Here is a 21197-nt window from a genome sequence, read left to right on the forward strand (position 1 = left end):
GCAGAATACGTTTTCGCGTGCACGTTTTATGTATAATGGATGGTATAAGCTAAAATAATCTAATTATCTATTTCACTTAATGTTGATGTTTACGTTGTTCCTTAATCTTAGAGTTGGATCCGGCTTATTATTTTTTGCAGACTGTAAGAGCAATTTTATAAAAGTAAACTTGAACTTTCGATTATGTCAAATAGAATTTCCGATGCTGGAGCTCCCGAAGGATCTACAAAACAAAAGTATGTTTCAATGTCCATCAAACAAAAAGTGGAATTGCTGCAAAAAAATGGATAAAGACATGAAGAAGGTAACAGAGAGGTTAGTGAAAACGAAAAAATTCTTCACTATATGTTGTAATATCTTGTTATACAACTTCGATTGAAAAGTTAGTCGGTATTCTCGGCACAGCAATTACGGGACTTGAACAGCGGAACTTTGTAACTGAACAAGAAATTATGTCTGTTTATAGAATTAAAGAGAAAGTATTATCACATAAAACGAAGCAACTTAAACAACTTACATTAAAAGAAATGTTTAATAATAAAGTAAACAAATAAATATTAAGCTTTTTTTTTGTAAATTTTGATACCCTTTAGATCATAATTGTTCTTTATTTCATAAATTATGGTTTCATATTTTTAATTTTAGAATTTCTGCATGCCATCTTACGAGATTTAAACTGATGATCTATAATCCGGAAAAATCGATAATCCGGAATCACCGAAGTCCCGACGAGTCCGAATTAACGACTTTTGACTGTATTATATAACCGTTGCTCAGCAACGTGAAAAATTGTTTTAAAAATTTTAATTCTGAAGTTCTTACCAGCTAGTAGTAGCATAAAAGATTTGCCACTAAAGAATTTCTTCAAATTATCTAATTCCGTGAATTAGAAATAAAATTTATGTTCTACTAAGATTGCCTGTTTTGTTAATTACTGCAAAATACATTACAGTCATTACATAATTGGAGGTTCCACCAAGATACTGGAAATTAGAAGTGCAATTATCAATTTCAATGGTGCTGGTCTCCTAATCCCAGAAATTTCCTCAAATGAACAAGTTTGCTAATACCAATTGCCGATTTTGTTTATTTCAAGGAGAAATGGATGTAAGAAGTCTGCCGTTTTAAAGCCAGATTTGAAGCGGATCATTCAAAGGTTATCTTTTGTGCTTCTATAACTTGTGTCCGAGCAAAAATTGTCAAAAATAGGATATTGCTGACCTCTGAAGATAAGATTAACTTTTATTGAATTTTAATACTTTGTTTCAGAATTATAGTTTATTGTGTAAGATTTTGTTTAAAATAACTGACACTAAAAATATTCAGCTTAAATTTATAATTGATATTTGTGGTAAAGAAGTATTTTAAAATTATTATTTATGCTTTACTTTTATTTGTACTGAATTTTTATGTTGATAATTGATATGTGTAAGCCATCCCGTCCTTTATAAAAAAAAAAAAAAGAAAAGAAAAGAAAAGAAAAGAAAGAACTGCTAGCTGAGTTTTGAATTTGTTGCCAAGCAGGTGCGTGGAAAATAAGTAGCAACGTCAAACTGACTTAGTGTGATTTGATTATACTGCAGAATTGGCAAAAGTCTTTTCTTAGTTCTCACCATCCAGGCGTGTGGTAGTAACGTCATTCCAACGTATTACAGATTATATATTCTAAAAGTTGTATTGCCAAACTGGCAAAAATTGTTTTTGGTTATCGGCAACCAGGCGTGGAGATAGATAGAAAATCGTCAAACTGACGCGGGTAAAATTTCATTGTATTGCCTACCTGGCAAAGGTGTTTATATAGTTATAGCTAACGAGGCTTGTGAATAGTGAGTTAAAACGTTAACCCGACGTAGTATTATAGTATTTTGTGCCAACCTGGCAAAGTTGTTTAAATAATTCTCTCCAACTGGTTGGTGTGAATTTTGTATTTGAGAAATTAAATCTTGCCAGAAATTATACATTTTTAGTACAAGTAGATTCAATTTCAAAAGGAAGCCTAATAAAGGTAACTTGTGTCAACATATCATTCTTAGCTAGGAGTAAAAAAAAAAAAAAAAAAAAAAAAAAAAAAAAAAAAAAAACAGGATATAAAAGTACTAGCAGGACAGTTATGTTTAACCGTGAAACCTGAATTTAAGATTGCTCAGTTGCAGAAACTGATTACTGAAAGTCCTGGTTATGATGAGGAGTTTACTCGAGAACTACTGGCTGCAATTAGAGAAGAAAGGGAACAAAAAGAAGAACGCGAAAGAGGAGAAAGAGAATGCAAAAGAGAAGAAAGAGAAAAAGAATGCGAAAACTGATCAAGGTACCTCCTTTATGAGCAATCTATCCATTGAATTTGTAGAAAAATTTGGAATAAAAGTAACTAGAAGCTCAGTACACCATCTGCAGAGCAATTATGTTGAAAGATTTCACTGAACAATCAAACGAATTTTAAAAGTTTTATGTATCGAAGCAGCCCGAGTGGGACAAACTAGTTCCCGCAGCTCTATTTGCTTTAAGAACAATAACGCACGAGACTACGGCATTTACACCTGCAGAATTAGTATATGGCCAAAATCTCAGAACACCTGTAACATTATTATATGAACAATGGATGAATCCTGAAGACGAAGGAAATAATGCTGTTGAATATGTTTTTCAATTGATAAATCGGTTAAAAAGGTGCAAAGAGCTGGCTACAGATAAAATGCTGGAAATGCAAACCAAAAGAAAAGTGTGGTAAAATAGTAAAGCTATTAAAAGAGACTTCTCTGAAGGAGATGTAGTATTAGTTTTATCAACGAATAAACCAAACAGACTAGCAGTTGAATAGAAAGCTCCTCAGAAGGTTGAGAAGAAATTATCCGAAACTAATGTTGCGAGTTTCGAAGGAAAAAAAGACTTTAATCAAGTCTACCATGTTAACATGCTAAAACCTTATCATAGGCAAGCAGAATCGGTTAACCTTATGATTGCAGAAGATGAATCTGAAATGGATGATATGGAAGAAAATTTCCCAACAATTGACTCGGAACCAACATTATTTGATTTTGAGAACATTAAAGAAAACAGTTCCTGAAGTGATAAGCTAAATGAACAACAGATTCAAGAATTGTATGATATGCTGCTGATGTTTTCAAAAATATTTTCTAATAAGCCTGGAAAAACTCATTTAATAATGCATGACATTCAATTGACAGAAAACACCCCAATGCACTGTAAACCATACAGAATGTCACCTAGACAAACGATTAAAAACGGAAATTGATAAAATGCTTCAGCATAAAATAATTGAAATATGAGATTCAGATTACATTTCTCCTATGATTTTAGTGGAACTAGCAGGGAGGGATCGAAGACCTTGTATCGACTATAGAAAATTGAATAAGTTGACAAAAACACAATTCTTTCCCTTGCCTAACATCAACACAACGAGTAGAAATGCTAGCAGGCGCAAAATATATAACTCTTTTGGATTTAACAAAGGGATACTGGCAAATACCTTTAACACCTAATGCTCAAAGTTTTGCAACTTTTGTTACAAGTTTTGGCACATTTAGACATCTATGGATGCCTTTCAGACTTAAAAATGCACCATTTTCATTTAGTAAAATGATGGCCGAAATCCTTCACGGTTGTGAAAACTTTGCTGTTCCATATTTAGATGACGTGGCAATCTTTTAAAACACCTGGGAAGAACATCTAAATCTCCTGAAAGCCGTTTTGACCAAAAAAAAGGATGCTGGTTTAACTATTAAACCTATAAAATGTAAATTTGCACAAGATAGAGACAATTATCTAGGAAATATTGTCGGTCGTGGTATAAGAATGCCAAGTGAAGTGAAAGTAAAAGCTATTCTTGATTTTCCAGTGCCATCCACAAAAAGTCAAGTCAAAGCATTTTTAGGATTAACGGGATATTATAATCATTACATTCCCATGTTCTCATCTATAGCAGCACCTTTAAAAGAAACCTTGAAAGGAAACTTAAAGAAAGGGAAATTAAATTGGACAGAAGAGTGCACAAAAGCATTTGAAAAGCTAAAGGAGAAACTGTCTCAAAGGCCCATACTACATGCACTTGATTTCGATTAAGGAGTTTATTTTGCAAACTGATGCTTCAAACTCTGGTATGGGTGTCATTTTGGCTCAAAAAGATGAACGAGACAATGAACATCCAGTATTATACCTGAGTAAGAAGTTTACAGAAACTGAAAAAGTACTCTACCAAAGAAAAGAAATGTGCCATCATAATATTTGCTGTAAAGAAACTTCAATGTTATTTAGACGGGCATCCTAAATTCCTCATCATGACCGATCATAATCCCTTAGTTTGGCTCAAAAATAATGTGAGTCTAAATCCATGACTTATAAGATCGGCATTAGTACTACACAACTCTACAATTACATGGTCATTCATCGAAGTGGTAAGAACCATAAAAATGTAGACTCATTAAGTCATACTCCCTGTCCCGATTAAATAATTTGTTTCTCTATATTGATTTAAAAAAATTTTTTTTTTGTTCCTTCCTCTCTTCCTCAGTGTATGTTATGTTATTTCTTGTTTAATTCTTCTTAAAATTCTTGTATTTCAATTCTGTATTGTGCTGATCTTGTTGTTTTGAAGGAAAAAAAAAAACGTAAACTTTTAAAAATATAAATTAAAGTTTCTCTGGAGGGGGAAGAGGTTGTAATATCTTGCTATTTAATAAATTTATTTATTATTTAATTAATTTATTGTTGAAGTGCCAACGTCATATTTGTATTATGTAACCGTTGCTCAGCAATGCAAGAAATTGTTTTAAAAATTAGAATTGTGAAGTTCTTACCAGCTAGTAGTAGTATAAAAGTTTTGCCGCTAAAGAATTTCTCCAAATTATCTATTTCCGTGAACTAGAAATAAAATGTAATGAATGTAAGAAGATTGTCTGTTTTGTTAATTACTGCAAAATACATTACAACGTATTTGGCTATGCATCGTGAGGTTGCCGACTAACGACAAGTTGTTCCATTAAATTTTATCTTGCTTCTATCAAGCACTGAGACAATTAGGCCTAAATTGCATTAGCTTAGTTATTTATTATATTTATGTCTATTTCTTTCCCATGCTTGAGGCTTGAGTTCTAAATAAATTCCAACATATATTTAAGCTTTATTGAGGACCGACACTAATATCTTACCGCCTTACTGCAGTAATGAGGGCCGACACTATATATCTTATCGCCCGATGCCTCTGTGGGTCCTAAATTATGCGACTCGGCACGACCATATGAGCCTTGGCACAGGTTCTGCGTTTATGCGAAAAACAAATAAGTTATTCTTAACTCAAATAGCCCTAAACATAATCTTTAGGTCTATGAGTATCATCAACAAAATCTACTTACAGCATAGAGAAAGAAATTTTAGGTAAATTTTTCCTCAACATTTTTTATCGCATTTATCTGAAATCTGTAATCATAGCCAAGCGTACTGTCAACATAAAAGGTTACCACACGCCTTTATTATTCAAATGCTAACATAAAAAAAATTTTTAGGCATCGCTACATGAGTCACTACTCAAGTTGTCATGTTTTGATAAACCTGCAGTAATGAAAGGAAAAGTATAACAAATAATGATTCGCCAGGTTGGCATCAGATCAACAATATATCTATGTCAAATGTTTCAGTTTGAGAATGTGTGCCAAGCAAATATGAAACTACAGAATCAAATTACTGATCATACAAATTTATACTAAAAAAAAATTGTTTACTCAGTAACAATGTATTTTATTTAGTGTTAAGAATCGAGACTCTCCAGATGTTTTCTTATGCAAGGAGGGGGAAATCAAATCCACATGCGTAAAGCCTAGGAGAAAATTTTTGTTGGTGGTTTTGAGGTACAGATTTTAGATCATTCCGTATAATGGACGTCCGGATTTTGGACTTTGTACTGTACTAAATACACATAAAAGATACAATTCCAGCATATGCTAAAAAACATTTTACTGTGAATTACCTAGTTGGATGAGGGTCTCTAGTTGGTCCACCCACTCTTCCAGCATGTCTAGCTGCAAGCACATTTTTTTGGACTGAAAAGAATAAAATCAGAATTAAAGTGCTATATAAATTATTTTTGCATTTGAATGAAAACTTCAGTAAATTTCAAAGCATTAACTTCATATAAGCCCTAACACATATATTCTTTGCTTTCTAAGTTTCCACCACTGTACTGTTACAAAAAACCTGCAGTTGTACTCGTGTTTGCTTACCAAAAGAAATCCTAAAAAGAGTTTTGCTTACACAATGCAAGTACAGCTTATGGGCCATGAAACGAGAAACTTGCATAGTAGAGATGTTGGTCAACAGAAAAGAGTCTTTCAAAATATATCTTATCTCAATCCAGTTCATTATAGCATAGTTTTTTGAACTGCTTTCAAATAAATTTCATTACTTTGGATTGTGGAAGGACAGGCATAGAAAGCTGTTTAAACTGCAAATTAACAATGGAGACACTTTTTTAATGTGATATGAAAATATCCCAAAACGAATGTTTCTTTTAAACCTGTATAATTGTACCATTTGTCTTAACAGGAGATTTCTGCACCTACTTCAAATCAGAATCCTGAGTGGAAAGGATTTCACATTAAAACATCGTATGATGAGCCACAGCAAGATGGAAAGCCAGTCAACAATACATCTTAACATTCAACATTCCAGTGAGCTAAGGGAGCTAAGAAGTAACCACGAAATATGGTTCCAAGAGATAGGAAAAGTTTATGGACATACTGGTCGATGTTATTCCCAAGTTCACTTCAAAGAATGACCCTTATCTGCTACTAAAGGCCTCTTTGAAAAGGTGACAAAATGACACACAGCTGCAAAGAAAGCTTCCAATGGATCCAAGCTTTGACTGTACAAATGCACAGCCAAGCTTTCTTCCCCAAGAAATGCAGATTCGGCCCAGACAGCTAATGCATGACTTTGGATCTGGAGAAACTATGACACTCAATACAATTTAGTGAGATGCAATCAAATAGTTTAGTTAATTAAGTCATAACAATTTAATAAACAATGTGGCCTGTCCAGAACTTTAAGTATGATAGAAATAGAAGTCGAAAATATTAAATATGATAAAACAATTTCATTTTGATCATCTTTAAAAATGAAGTACACTAACAAAAAAGAGAACTTTTCTATCTAAAATTGGTGGCCTATAGGCTACTCGTGACTCCCTGAAGCAGTTTCGCATGCTTTGCAATTTTAATTAGTAATTTAATTAACATTATTAAGACAAGATTTTAAGATTTTAATGATTTACAGTCCACTTTTAAATTATTTTACTTCTTAAAAATAGGTATGAGAATTTCCCAAAAAATTCACACACAGAACTAATTTATTTAATGAAATTCATATAAATATATTTACTTCGTATAAATTTTTCAAACATTTCAAGCTACAGACATGACTAAATTTTATTCATACTTAACAAAAAATAAAACATCCTCTGTTGTGAATTTTTTTTAAAAGAAAAATCACTTTGTTTGAGTGTACATTTATAAGTAAACATTTTTCCTACACAGATGAAAATTAATAAGAAAAAATGAGACTAACTGATGGCTCAAATCTGTAGCCAGAAATACTTGGAAATAATTCTTAAATCCTTTATTTTCAGTTTAAGTAAGTTACGCATTGAAATATACTAGAATTATTTGGAATAAGAAAAATGCTTTCAAATTGTGCAATCAATTTATGTTTGAGACCACTGCTTTTACATGGTATTTACAGTAAATCAAATGGATAATGTTTTAGAAAAGTTTTATTATGATTATACAAACCTGCAGCACGACAGTCCTCGAGGTATCCCCTGTTAAAGGGAAAAAAAATGAATCAAGATATTATCTGAAATTTAAAGAAAAATATATACTGATTTCAAATTTTAAAAAAACGCTCTTTTTGCTACAGATAATATTTGTAGGCAAATATAACAGCCATCGTTTTAAATACGAATGGCAAGAGCAATTCGCGACATGTAAAATTCCAAAGTGCAGAAACAATAGTGAACATTTTTTGAACATGTTTAGGGTTTTTGTTTAAAGGAATGACAACTAATGCTTTAAAGAATTAGTTATCAAAATGATTTGTTCATTTCACAATGGCCAGGTAAAAGCAAAAATAAAAGTTACATTTTTTTAGACTAACTCAAAAATATATTATTAACCGTCTAAGCGGTGAATGTTTGGAAGGTAAAAAAGGCTATGGGATTTTAGCACCCAGTCCATTTGTGCAACGCAGACATCATGTCCCAATTTCTCCATCTAACGCATGGTCTATGACAATCACATAATTGACAAAAATTGGAACATTCCTTTTAAAGTTATCGAAGATTTCCCGAAAACAAAAAAAACTATTAATGAATTCAGACATTTTTTGGGGACTTCTTTATTTCTATAGGAAATTTTTAAATCATGCTGCTGAATTTCAACTACCTTTGAAAGGTACACTCAGAAAAATGACAAGATACCGTTAGATTGCTCATAAGACACTGGAAACAGCATATGAAACAAGTTACAAATTTAGTACATCCAGACCCCAAAGAAGAAATTTTTTCTTATGTGTGATGCCTGAGAACAACACATAGGCACTTGAGTCCCGTGAACCACTAGGATTCTTTTCCAGAAAATTCATTGATACTGAACAGAAATATGATTCATAGGACAGAGAGGTTTTTTTGATATTAGCCGCTATTAAATACTTCAGATAACTTCTTGTCACTGAGTTCTTATTTCATAAATGATACAATAACTATCTTGTCTCTAGGACAAATACTTCCCTCAGAAGGAAATTATGCAAAATTCTACCAGTTCTTAGGCTTCATTGCATCTGAAGCATCACGATTTTATTAAAACTTTTATTACCATTACAAGATTAATTAAAGCCAACTACTAGGAAATAGTGCACTAACCACCTAGTTAAAAAAGAAGAAGAAAATGACTGTAAATATCCAATATCAGGGTTCGTACACATTTCTGCACACAGAAATTAAGGACTTTTAAGGACCATTAATGAAAATATTAAGGACCCATGAGCAAATGGGAACTGAATAAATTCAATTCAAATTGCCTAAGTAGTATGTATTATGACTAAACATGAATTAATTAACATAACTATTAATAAGTTTGAGAATAAAATAAACTTAATGCAATTTATCAAGTAGCATTAAATATTTTAAACTTATAATAGTTGCACATATTTGAAAGAACATAAGTGACATTTACGATTTACTAACAGTTAGCTTTATGTTGATTTTTTTTATGTCTCATTTTGTCACATACTTGGTCAGCCTAGAAGCTTAGTAAATAGCAGGTAGATTTGATGTCAAACAGCATAGGTTAAAATGAGATGTAAGATCATAATCAGCATCATTCATAACAAAAGACTGGATGTTGTCACCGCTGCTGCCTAACTAGAAAGAGACCTGCTGATTAGAACAAACCTGAAAGGCTTGATGTAGGTACAGTTGGCAAGTGTTGAAAGTTAGTCAGGCTCTGTTTGATGCAGTTACTGTCATAGCTTCGTGTAGAGTTCCAGGTTTCGTAACCCAGTTAATAAGCCAGGTTTCAATAAGCCATTAAGGCGGCAGAGGTGATAAGATATTTTGTATTATTTTAAGTAGTTAGTATTTTAAGTAAGTTTCTCAGTAGATACAAAGCATAAGTTTTACTTGAATTTTTACATTTTTGTATTTTATCTTCTAACCACAGTGAGAATTAATGAAACACAGTAACTCGCTTTAATATGTAGAGATACTTTTTAAGGGTAAGCAGTTAGTTATAAATAACTAAATTAGGTAGTTTAATAACCTTAGTCATTATGGATTTACATGACCACTATTAAATTTTATTTTTTAACAACATTTGTTAAAAAAGCCCTATTAAAATCCAATAAAGTTTCAGTTTAAAATACATGTAATTTATGAATTTGATTCTTAAACGATATTAGGATAATAACACATTAAAAGCTACAAAATATTTATGTTTTGTAGCAACAACATTCAATAAAATATTTATCCATCATTTTAATTTGAAGCCTTCCCAGACATTTTGGCTAGTTTATATCAATGTTCTTCTCCTTAAGCATCTTTTCTAATAATTAGAGATTTGTCTCAATATGCAAACCAATGCTTTCCCTAGTTTCTGCGTGCTTTATCTCCTAACTTGCCAACCTCTTCACAATGTACCTATGAGGGTTTACTTGATCTGGTAAAAGTTAAATAGTTCAAATGCCCAACAGACTTGAAGCATATCATCGCTATGTCTGAAAGTAACTACAATATCAGACAAAGGTTTAAATAAGCCTCTTTATTTAAAAAGAACTTAGAACATAAAGGCATGTTCTGGGCATGTTCTGATACTAACAAAATCAATTACAGCTCACAATGATGTAATTAAACAAGAACAGTAAAATTCAAACTAATAATGAGGGCCTACCAGCAGACAAGCGGTAAAGTCGCTGAACACTGGTAGTTCGGTCCGAGGTTTGAATCCCGCGAACGGACTGGTTGAATGGCCGTTTTCGTGGTTTTCCCCATGTGTAACGTGCCTACGAGCCAGTTTCCCATACAAAGTCCTTCACGAAGACATCCCGCCCCTTAATTTTAATTTAATCTGGCTCAGTAACTCTTATCATATAAAGAAATAGAAATCGGAAATTATAGTAAAGGATGAAATCATAAACAATTGGGTAATTTACATAATAATAACTGCACATATCTTTGAAGAATAATTTTCTTTATATATTCAGTTTCTTTCTTCAACACATTTCCTTTTTATTTTAGAAATTTTGGATTTAATTAAGGATTTCTGTTATTCTAAAAAATACTAAATGCATTAAGAGTATACAGAAAAAGTGGCTACTTTTATTTCTTTAGTAATATTAATATTCAGAAGAAATATGAAATATATATGGTAAAGACCAGTCACTGAGCTGATGTGACAGAATTTTTAGAATTTAATGACACACGAATTTAATGACACACTGAACAACAAAATCTAGAAAGAGCAAAACTTTTAGAATTTAGAACTGTCATTGGAATCATTTAGAAAGGCAGTAGGCAACAGAATTTAGGATCTACAGAGATTGCTTCGAGTGGGAAAATGACTAGTGCCAGCTATGTGTAGGGTGCATAAGACAGATTGGATTAATCTTTTAAATTGTAAGTTTTCAATTTCTTTATTAATAAAAAAATCCCTTTCTATAGTGCCTGCCCATGTGATAAGATTAGAAGCATTTTTGATATTTTCCATACCTGTGTCTAGTGAAAAGTAGGGAAAATAAAGGGAAGATAAACATGTTAAGGTTCTAGTATGAGAAGTAAAACATTCAAATATTATGTTTTCATTGTTCTTCCAGACGTTCACAGTAAGAAATTCATTGCAAACTTTCTGTAAAATACACCTATAACGTGTTGATACCACGGAGACACTTTTCATTTTGTCACATATTTCTCGAATCTTCTAGAATCGTGGATGTATAAATCTTGCCATCAAATCCTTCTAAACTTTCCAAGCTGCAATGTCTAAAATCCTAAAGAAAAATTATTGCTACCATTTCTGTAACAGCAAAAAGCCAGAAATCTTTTGGGGAAAAAAAAAAAAAAAAAAAAAGAGGGAAAAAATGTAAAATTAATTTTATAGAGGAAACTGATGCACATTTCGAGAATTTTGAATATTCTGAGATAATAACATGGGAAAAACTCTTACTACGAAAAAATTAAAAAGAAGATATTTTTAATTAATTATATAGCTAATTTTGCTTTGGCTAAGAGCTGTTTTGTAAATTGTGCTTTATGGCATTATACCTTGTTTATTTTTCAGATTCAAAAATATTGTATAATAAGTTGCCAAAATGAAACTTCATAATATGACAGCAAAAAATAAAAATGTTTCATTTCAATGTTATTTTTTAAATATAATTTCAATATATTACCATTATTTTACTGAAATTTATAAATGTTACGATGTTTTAAAAAAATAGTCAAAAAATTCTCAGGTCTCGGAATTAAAAAGTTTCTATATAAACCGATCTTAAAATCGCCAAAATGTTGAAAAGTCGCCAAATTTAGAATTGTTTAATAAAAGAATTCACATCCCCAAAATAAAAAATTTTAAAAGCTCTTCATTAGAAAAAATGACTTACTACTGATAAATATACTAAATGCTTATGTTTTACTTCTTGCTTAGAAACTCGAATATCCCATCATTTATATTGGAAACAAATTATGTCTCATGAACCCATTCAAAAGATAACCATATTATATGTCAGTGAATCACCAAAAATATTCCTCCAAAATGCTAATTCACACTCAAAATGGCAGTCGTAAAAACTGACAGAAATTTTAGATCATTCAAATTAAGGACCTTTTGCTCATTTTGGCCAAAATTAAAATAAGACTTTTAAGGAAATACGACTTTTTTTGTATGAACTCTGAATATTAAAAGATTCAATTTCAGCATATGCCAAAAAACATTTTTACTCTTATTTACCCGATGTGGCAGAGCGCTCCAGCATGCTCCTTATTTCTGCCACGTGGTCCATCAGAAATTGGAGGTGGACAGCCTGAAAAGGATAATATCAGAATTAGAGTGCTATATAAATTATTTTTACATTTAAATAAAAATTTTAGTAAATTTGAAAGCATTTTATTATACTTCATATAATCTCTAACACATATATTCTTTGCTTTATAATAGTTTACACCACTGTGATTGATTACCAATGATTTGGTAATCTGTGATCGATTACCAAACCACTGTGATTTGTGTTTGATTACCAAAAGAAATCCTAAAAAGGGTTTTTCTCACACCAGGGCTTCTGTACAGAATTAGAAAATGCATTTATAGACATTGTGGTGATGGCGATAAGGAGCGCACCTTGCACCCTCCGATAAGTGTGGCAACCCTAGAGGAGAAGTTTCTTATGAGTAGCGAGCAGAGTGAAACAGGCCGGCTGTCGGGGAGTGTGCGCGAAGTTCCGAAATAAAGCTTAATTTTTATTGTGCACTATGTCTTGTTAATATTTATATTAATGCAGTAAGAACATAATCTGTGATATGGAATTCGAGGATTGGTGGTAAAACATATAGGAAATCACCATAATGGTGACCCGGACTGTGTTAAATCAAGCCGTATGAACAGTTCTCAAGCACTTTCGGTTTTGACTACAAGCCATCACTCAAGATCTCTAAACCAAAAGTAATTCTGTTTACATCGGTTTTCATCCTCCGAATCACAGATGAGTAGTAATTATAGATCATCTTATAATTCTGTTTTCTACTTATCATTTAATTTCATTTTCTTTAGTTAAATTTTTGCTTTTATTTTGGCTTAAAAACCTTGCACAATGTCTGATGTTCATGCCGTCCAAATTTCGGTTTATAACCAATCAGATCCACCTTTATGGTTTATTATGTGTGAAAGTACCTTTGCTCTTGCCATCCCCAAACTTATCACAGAATCCATTACTAAATATAATTATGTAGTTTCTCATCTTCCTCCAGATATTGCATCACTTGTGAGGGATTTACTTATGAAACCAGACCCTATCTATCCATATACAAAGCTTAAAACTGAGTTAATAAATCGTTCAGGAGAATCTTCTCAGCAAGAAATTCGTCAATTATTATCTGGAGAAGAATTAGGCTCTCGAAAACCTTCCGATTTGCTTAGAAATATGAAACGTCCAGTAGAATCTTTAAATGTTCCTGATAACTTAATGTTAGAATTATTCCTTCAACGTTTGCCTTCGACTGTTCAGTCTATTTTGGCAGCGGTTTCCAATTTAACTGTAGATAAAGCTGCAGAAATTGCCGACAGAATTTTAGAAGTAAATCCAACCTAAGGGACTTGTTCCGTTTCTCGCACAGTCGATCAGTCTTTTGCGGATAAATTATTTAAACAAATAGAAAAATTAAACAAACGTATTGATCGCATTTCTCTTTCTCGTGGTCGCTCGCCAATCGCGGAGATCGCAATAAGGAAAGAAGCAATTCGAAAAGGAGAGATTATTCTGTTTGCTGGTATCATAGACGTTTTGGGAAAAAGTGTACAGAAGACAAATGTACAAAACCTTGTTCATGGCAGGGAAACGAAACCAGCAAAGAATAGAGGCGACTTATTCTTTGTCTCAAGTTTCACGTCGCCTGTTCGTTCGTGACCGTAGAACAAACCTTTCATTCTTGATCGATACCGGCTCTGACGTGTCCTTACTTCCAGCAAATAATTCTCAAAAACGGAATTCTCACCAACAAACACTTTTCGCTGCTAATTCTTCCACTATTCATGTTTATAGTCAAAAAACACTTTCTTTGGATTTCAAATTAAGATGACAGTTTACATGGACTTTTCTTATAGCAAATGTTAGTAAACCCATTCTTGGAGCAGATTTTCTCCATTTCTTTGAATTGGTGCCTGATCTCAGAAACAAATGTCTCAAAGATTTAAAAACGCATTTTAAAACCGTCGGTTGCGTAAAAAATGCAAGCATTTATTCAGTAAAAACTGTATTCAGTGATACATCATGTCACAAAATTTTAAAAGAATTTCCTTCAATTACTAGATTACCAGATCCTAACCAACCTGTTAAACACAACACCGTTCATTATATCATAACTAAAGGTCCACCTGTGGTTGCAAAACCTCGTCGGTTAGTTCCAGATCGCTTAAAAATAGCAAAACAAGAATTTCAAACTATGATGCAATTGGGGCATTTAGACCTTCGAGCAGCAATTATGCATCCCCACTTCACATGGTTCCAAAAAAGGGAAGTTTGGAATGGAGACCTGTAGGAGCTTATCGAGCATTGAACGCTCAAACAATAAAAGACAAATACCCTATTCCATGCTTAGCCGATTTTACTGCTGCATTGCACGGTACTAAAATTTTTAGTCATGTTGACCTGATTAAGGCATACCATCAAATACCGATTAACCCAGCTGACATGCACAAAAACGCCATATGCACACCATTCGGTTTATTCGAAAGTACCCGTATGCAATTCGGCTTATGCAATGCATCCGCGACTTTTCAACGTTTTATAGATGAAGTCACGCAGGATTTAGAAGGTGTTTACGCTTTCGTCGATGACTTGCTCATAGCCTCTGAAGATTCTGAGGAACACTGCAGGCATTTGAAAGCTTTATTTTCCAAACTTCAGGAATATGCTCTTTGCATAAATGTTTCAAAATGCACCTTTGGTCAAATGTCTATTGATTTCTTAGGTTTTCACCTTAGTGAAAACGGAATTGAACCTCTTGCTATATTAATGAAAAGAAATCTCGTTCTCATGTTCAGGATTCATCCCCCACAATCAAATTGGAACGAGAATGCTGAACAAGCCTTTATTGCTGCCAAAAATGTCATTGCTCAGGCTACCCTTTTGAGACACCCTATTCCCGGAGCCCAGCTAAGCATCTGGGTAGATTCCTCAGACGTTGCAATAGGCAGCACACTTATGCAGTTGTCTCAACAAACATGGGAACATATAGCATTTTTCTCTATGAAACTCAAGTCAACAGAAATGGTCCGCGTACGATAGGGAATTATTTTCTATTTATTCTGCAATTAAGAAATTCCGACACATGTTAGAGGGCAGAAATTTTATAATTTACGGATAATTATAATTTATAATACGGATCAAAAACCGTTAATATAGGCTTTTAAACAGAACCCTCATAAATGTTCACCTCGACAATTGCGCCATTTAGATTTTATTTCTCAGTACTCTAATGATATTAGGCATGTGCAAGGTTCAAAAAACGACGTTGCTGACGACCTTTCAAGAATTGAAATTGATTCCATAACAAAATCTCCATTTTTGGATTTTAAAAAATTTTCGGAAGCTCAACGGCATGATCCGGACTTACAAGACCTTCTCAAAAATAATACATCATCTTTGAAACTAGAATTTAAACCGTGTCAGTATTCTGATGGTAATATTCTTTGTGACATATCAACAGACATACCTCGTCCATTTGTTCCGAATTCCTTTCATAGACTCATCTTTAATCATCTGCATAATCTGTCACATCTAGGAATTGCAGCTACTACGAAGCTTATTTGTTCTCGTTATGTATGGCCCGATATGAAACGTCATATCAAAAATTGGGTGAAATCCTGTGAATCTTGCCAAAAATCGAAAATTTCTAGGCATACTAAAGCACCACTGGGCACATTCTCTCTTCCTGATGCTCTTTTTTCAGAAATCCATATGGATATCATTGGACCGTTACCTCCATCAGAAGGCAACGTGTACCTTTTGAACGTGTACCAGATGGCCTAAAGCCATTCCCATCCCGGATATGAAAACGGAAACCATTTGCAGAGCCATCTTCAACTGTTGGATATCTCGTTTTGGCTGCCCATCGATCATAACAACAAACCAAGGTTCTCAAATGAGATCCGCACTTTTTGCAGAATTTACGCACATTTTGGGTATGAACAGAATCACAACAACAGCCTATCATCCAATGTCTAACGGCATCATTGAACGATTTCATCGACATTTAAAATCTTCTCTCAAGGCTCACGAGACCAATAACTGGACTGAAACACTACCAGTTGTTATGCTTGGTATTCGGACAGCCGTAAAGGAAGATTTACAGTCATCTTGTGCTGAACTGGTGTACGGCACAACTCTCAAGCTGCCTAGTGATATGATAACGTCATCTAAGATATCTCCGTATGACACTCAATTTATAACGAATCTTCGGCATAGAATGCAACAAACAAATCCACTAGCAATATCTGCACATTGCCAAGAAAAGTGTTACGTAAGTGCTACCTTAAAGTCTTGTACGCATGTATACTTACGTGTCGATCGAGTAAAGCCACCTATGTGCCAACCATATACAGGTCCACATAAAGTCCTTTCTAGAATGAACAAAACTTTCACAATTGATATTAACGGTCTGAAATCTACTGTGTCTATACACCATGTGAAACCAGCCCATTTGCTTTCGGACTCTAATTTGACTGAACTGAAAACAAATAAGACTTAAAGACAGTTCAGCAGAATAAATCTGCAAACGAACTCTCTAAGACACAAACTGTCACCAGATCGGGAAGATACGTTCACTTCCCTAAGAAACTTGCTTCTTACATAACAATTTTAAAGTCATATTGTAACATATTTTTTGTTATTTCATGTTTATTATATGTGTCATTCCCTTGTTATATACTGAACTGCATTTTGATCTTTTCTAATTTTATATTATAATTTTGTAATCATAAAAAAAATACCCGACAGTACGGATCCTCTGAGATAATTTCTTAACCTATGTCATTCCTTTGAATAGCCATTTAAGGAACTGGGGGGAAACTGTGGTGATGGCGATAAGGAGCGCGCCTTGCGCCCTCCGATAAGTGTGGCAACCCTAGAGGAGAAGTTTCTTAAGAGTAGCGAGCAGAGCGAAACAGGCCGGCTGTCGAGGAGTGTGCGCGAAGTTCCGAAATAAAGCTTAATTTTTATTGTGCACTATGTCTTGTTAATATTTATATTAATGCAGTAAGAACATAATCTGTGATATGGAATTCGAGGATTGGTGGTAAAACATATAGGAAATCACCATAACATATTGGTCACTGTCATTCACGAGTTAACAGTTCAAAAGAATGACCCTTATCTGCTAATAATAACCCCTCTGAACAGGTGACAAAATGCCTCACAGCTACAATGTTTCCAATGGCTTTTACAAGAAGCTTACACAAAGAATTTACGTCTTTCCATGTGGGGGTTAGGATTTAAGGTACTGGAGAATTTCGAGACTGCACAAATGCACAGACAAGTATTCTTCCATTAGAAATCCAGATTTTGCCCAGAGACGGCTAATCCACGACTTCTGATTTGGAGAGAATGTGCAATTTAACGCAGCACAATCTAAAAAAGAACTTGTTTGGTTAAAGCTGCGTGTTTGTTTCAGCAGATATGGATGTATGGACTTCTAAATCATTCACAGTGGATTCCTCTGATGGTTTAAATGTACACAGAAGAAATTTTTAAAATCTTGGTAATGCCTTGCACTGCTGCCACTGGCGCTTCCACCCTTTCTGTACATCAAAATTGCCAACTTCGTGAACTGAACACACGAGGATGAAATAACAGAGCATCAGAATCTAGTAGAATATAGATGTGATACATTGTTGATAAAACTTTTAACTTCAGCTACTTTCAGTAGGGAAAGAGAAAAATCTCCCATAACCTCATATATCATGTAATCGATTCAGTTTCTCACAGACGTGAAGCCTAGTGTCTCGCTGATTCAACATGTCAACAATCTTTATTAAATTAAGTCTTACAGAATTCCTTAATGCATACCTCTTTTTTATCAGAAAGATATGGGTAAAAATGAGTTTTCTGTAATAGATATGTTTCCTACAATTTTATTCCTATTTTTATTTAGTTCTCACTTTCATAAACATATTTAACAGCATGCAGCATATTTATCAGCAGCTATCTTATCAGCTGAGCAGTGTACATAACGGTGCATTTTCTTTATACTGATGCCAGTTTTATTAAATAATGAAATTATGAACAAGAAAGAAAAAAGGGAGGAAAATTGAAACGGTTCAAATTTAACAATTGCTTAAAAGGGATCATTCTAAATTTACCACGGTTTATCAGCTAGGACTGTCGACAGACATAGCTCAGGTGGAAGAGCAAAACATTTCATAGGAAATTAGATGAATATCCATTTAAACTGACATGAGAAATATTATGTATTTTCTGTACATTTAAAAAGTGAAAATATATATTATATAATTTTATAAAAATATTTAATGTTTAAATGCGATTGATTTAAATAAAAATTCATGAATTAAATGTATTTTTATTTATCAATTATATTAAAAAATTAAAGGATAATATTCTTACGAACTGCATCTACTGCTTTTATATCGTTAATTCATATCAATATTCTTTAGTTCGTTAATTCATAACAATAGAATATATAATGTGGCCTTTGCAGAACTTAAAATGTGATAGAAATAGTCAAAGTGTCGTATATTAAATACAATAAAATATCTCATTTTGATGATTTCTGAAAATGAAGTATATTAACAAAAAAAAGAACTTTTCTAAGGCAGTCATCTCAAACTAGTGGCTTGCAAGGTTCAAGTGACCCCGAAAGCAATTTCACGTATCTTATGAATATATACCCACCAACTAAATTGGCATTCTTACGACAGAACTTTGAAGAGAAAGTTCCAGATTTTAATGATTTGGAGTTTTATATCATTTTTTTTATCACTCAAAATGAATATGAGAATTGCCCATTCACAAATGGAACTAATTTGCTTAATATAACTCATATAAAGATATTGAATTCAAATAACTGTTTTTTGGTAAAAGTACATTTTAGGGTACCCCTTAGTGAAACTTGGCGATTTTTTGTGGTACATGGATACCGAGTTCATGAAATTTTTTGACTTGTTATTTTGGCTGCCACTACGCAAGCCAAAGAATTGCACAAACTCGGTAAATCCATGTACGCATCGACCTATTTCCACTTAAAAAAAAATTCCCGAATTGCACACAAATGGCATTGTGCACTCCCTTTATCCATGTACACATCGACCTATTCTCACTTAAAAAAGATCAGAGAATTGCACAAACTATGCTTTATGCACTCCCTTAAGTTTGTCCATGTACACATCGATATATTTTCACTTAAAAAGTCAAAGGAGCACCCAATTCTACAGTAGAGGCAAACAAAGAGTGAATAATCAATAAACTACATTTTAAACCAAACAATAAAATAACATAAAAAAATGAAAAACCTGTTATGTATATTAGCACTACACAAAGCAAAAATCCCCTTACCTTGTTTAGAATTTCATTCATCTTCAGTCTGTGGCACACAAAATTCCTTAACAGCATCCAAAAACTTCCTAAAACTATCTGATCTACAATCCGTAAATCGGCGTTGCCACAGAAATTCACAAAAATAAGAGTCAAAAATATACTATATAGTTTCGGACTATGGCTACTAAGTAAACCTACATTTACACAATTAATTTTCCCAATTAATGCACTTTTCCACTTTCGTTCTAAATCGTACAGAAACTTCAAATTAATCCTACTACATTCAGCCATTATACTGTCTAAACAATGAAACAAGCAATGTACTTCCTAAGCAACACACACCACAAAAGCCTTTGCAAAACATCCCATGGTTCAAAATTTCCTGGAATAATGCAAAAGACTACGTCCTAATAGGGTTTCCATAAAATTCTACTATTCAGGTTACTATAAATAATACACCAACTTGGCGATAAACCAAACAACAACTTCTCGATAATACAAGGGGTACTTTAAAGTCATCTCCAACCCTTTTTTTAAACATTTCAAGGTACAGATCTGACTAAATATTATTTATACTTATAAAAAAAATATTTATTCTCAGTTGTGAATTTTTGCTACAAGAATAATCACTTTGTTTGAGTATACATTTAGATGTGAAAATTTTTTCTGTGCAGTTGGTAATTAATAGCACAAGAATGAGACTAACTGATGGTTATCAGATGGTGCAGCTCAAATGATTAGTGAGAAATACAGAAATTCACTTACTGCTGAACAAATACATGTATACATGTATATATCAAAGAGAAACTGGTAATATTCCGTTTTGAGGACCGTAAAATATTGCAGCGAAAATGTATGCACAAAAGTACAACAATCTAGCAAACATGCCCATTTAACAGTGCACCAAATCCAGCGTACATGCTGATTTCAAACTGTGTAGATAGTTCTATATTTCTTAAGATGCCACTGAAATACTAGTTTAATTTTAAAATCCTTTTTTTTTTTTTTTTTTTTTTTTTTTTTTTTTTTTTTTGATATTCTATGGATTTAACAATTTGGGAATTGCCCATGACGAAAAGTCTGCAATAGAATTTTTCCAAAGAAAAGGGGCATCATTAATTACAGAAAATTATGTTTGAACGACCAATGGGATGAAATTAAGCTTTGGCGATAACTTGGTAGAGAAACAGCGATGCAGGAATCCATTCAGTTATGTTTAGCCTTTTTTTATATAAATTATAATAATGAGCTGAAATAGTTATTTACTCTTGTGCTTCCATTCAGTCATGTTAAGCCTTTTTTATATAAATTATAATAATAAAGTGTTATATGAAATTAACCTTTTGTATAAATTAAAACAATCTTTAGATAGTTATTTC

General features: G+C 32.9%; 1 protein-coding gene across 1 annotated transcript in view; it reads right to left on the bottom strand.

Moving 5' to 3' along the window:
• LOC146999040 (uncharacterized) overlaps positions 1-21197 on the bottom strand; it is a 92167-nt gene that overhangs the window by 41947 nt on the left and 29023 nt on the right. Inside the window, exons 5-7 of the mRNA XM_085812245.1 lie at positions 12507-12579; positions 7800-7828; positions 5981-6053 (exon numbers count right to left, since the gene is read on the bottom strand). Of these exons, the coding sequence (XP_085668371.1) occupies positions 5981-6053; positions 7800-7828; positions 12507-12579 (175 nt within the window). The remainder of the gene's footprint in view (positions 1-5980; positions 6054-7799; positions 7829-12506; positions 12580-21197) is intronic.

Source organism: Stegodyphus dumicola, chromosome 1, assembly GCF_044657685.1.
Source record: "Stegodyphus dumicola isolate Sdum_Otavi_A_Nest chromosome 1, ASM4465768v1".
Lineage (NCBI taxonomy): Eukaryota > Metazoa > Arthropoda > Arachnida > Araneae > Eresidae > Stegodyphus > Stegodyphus dumicola.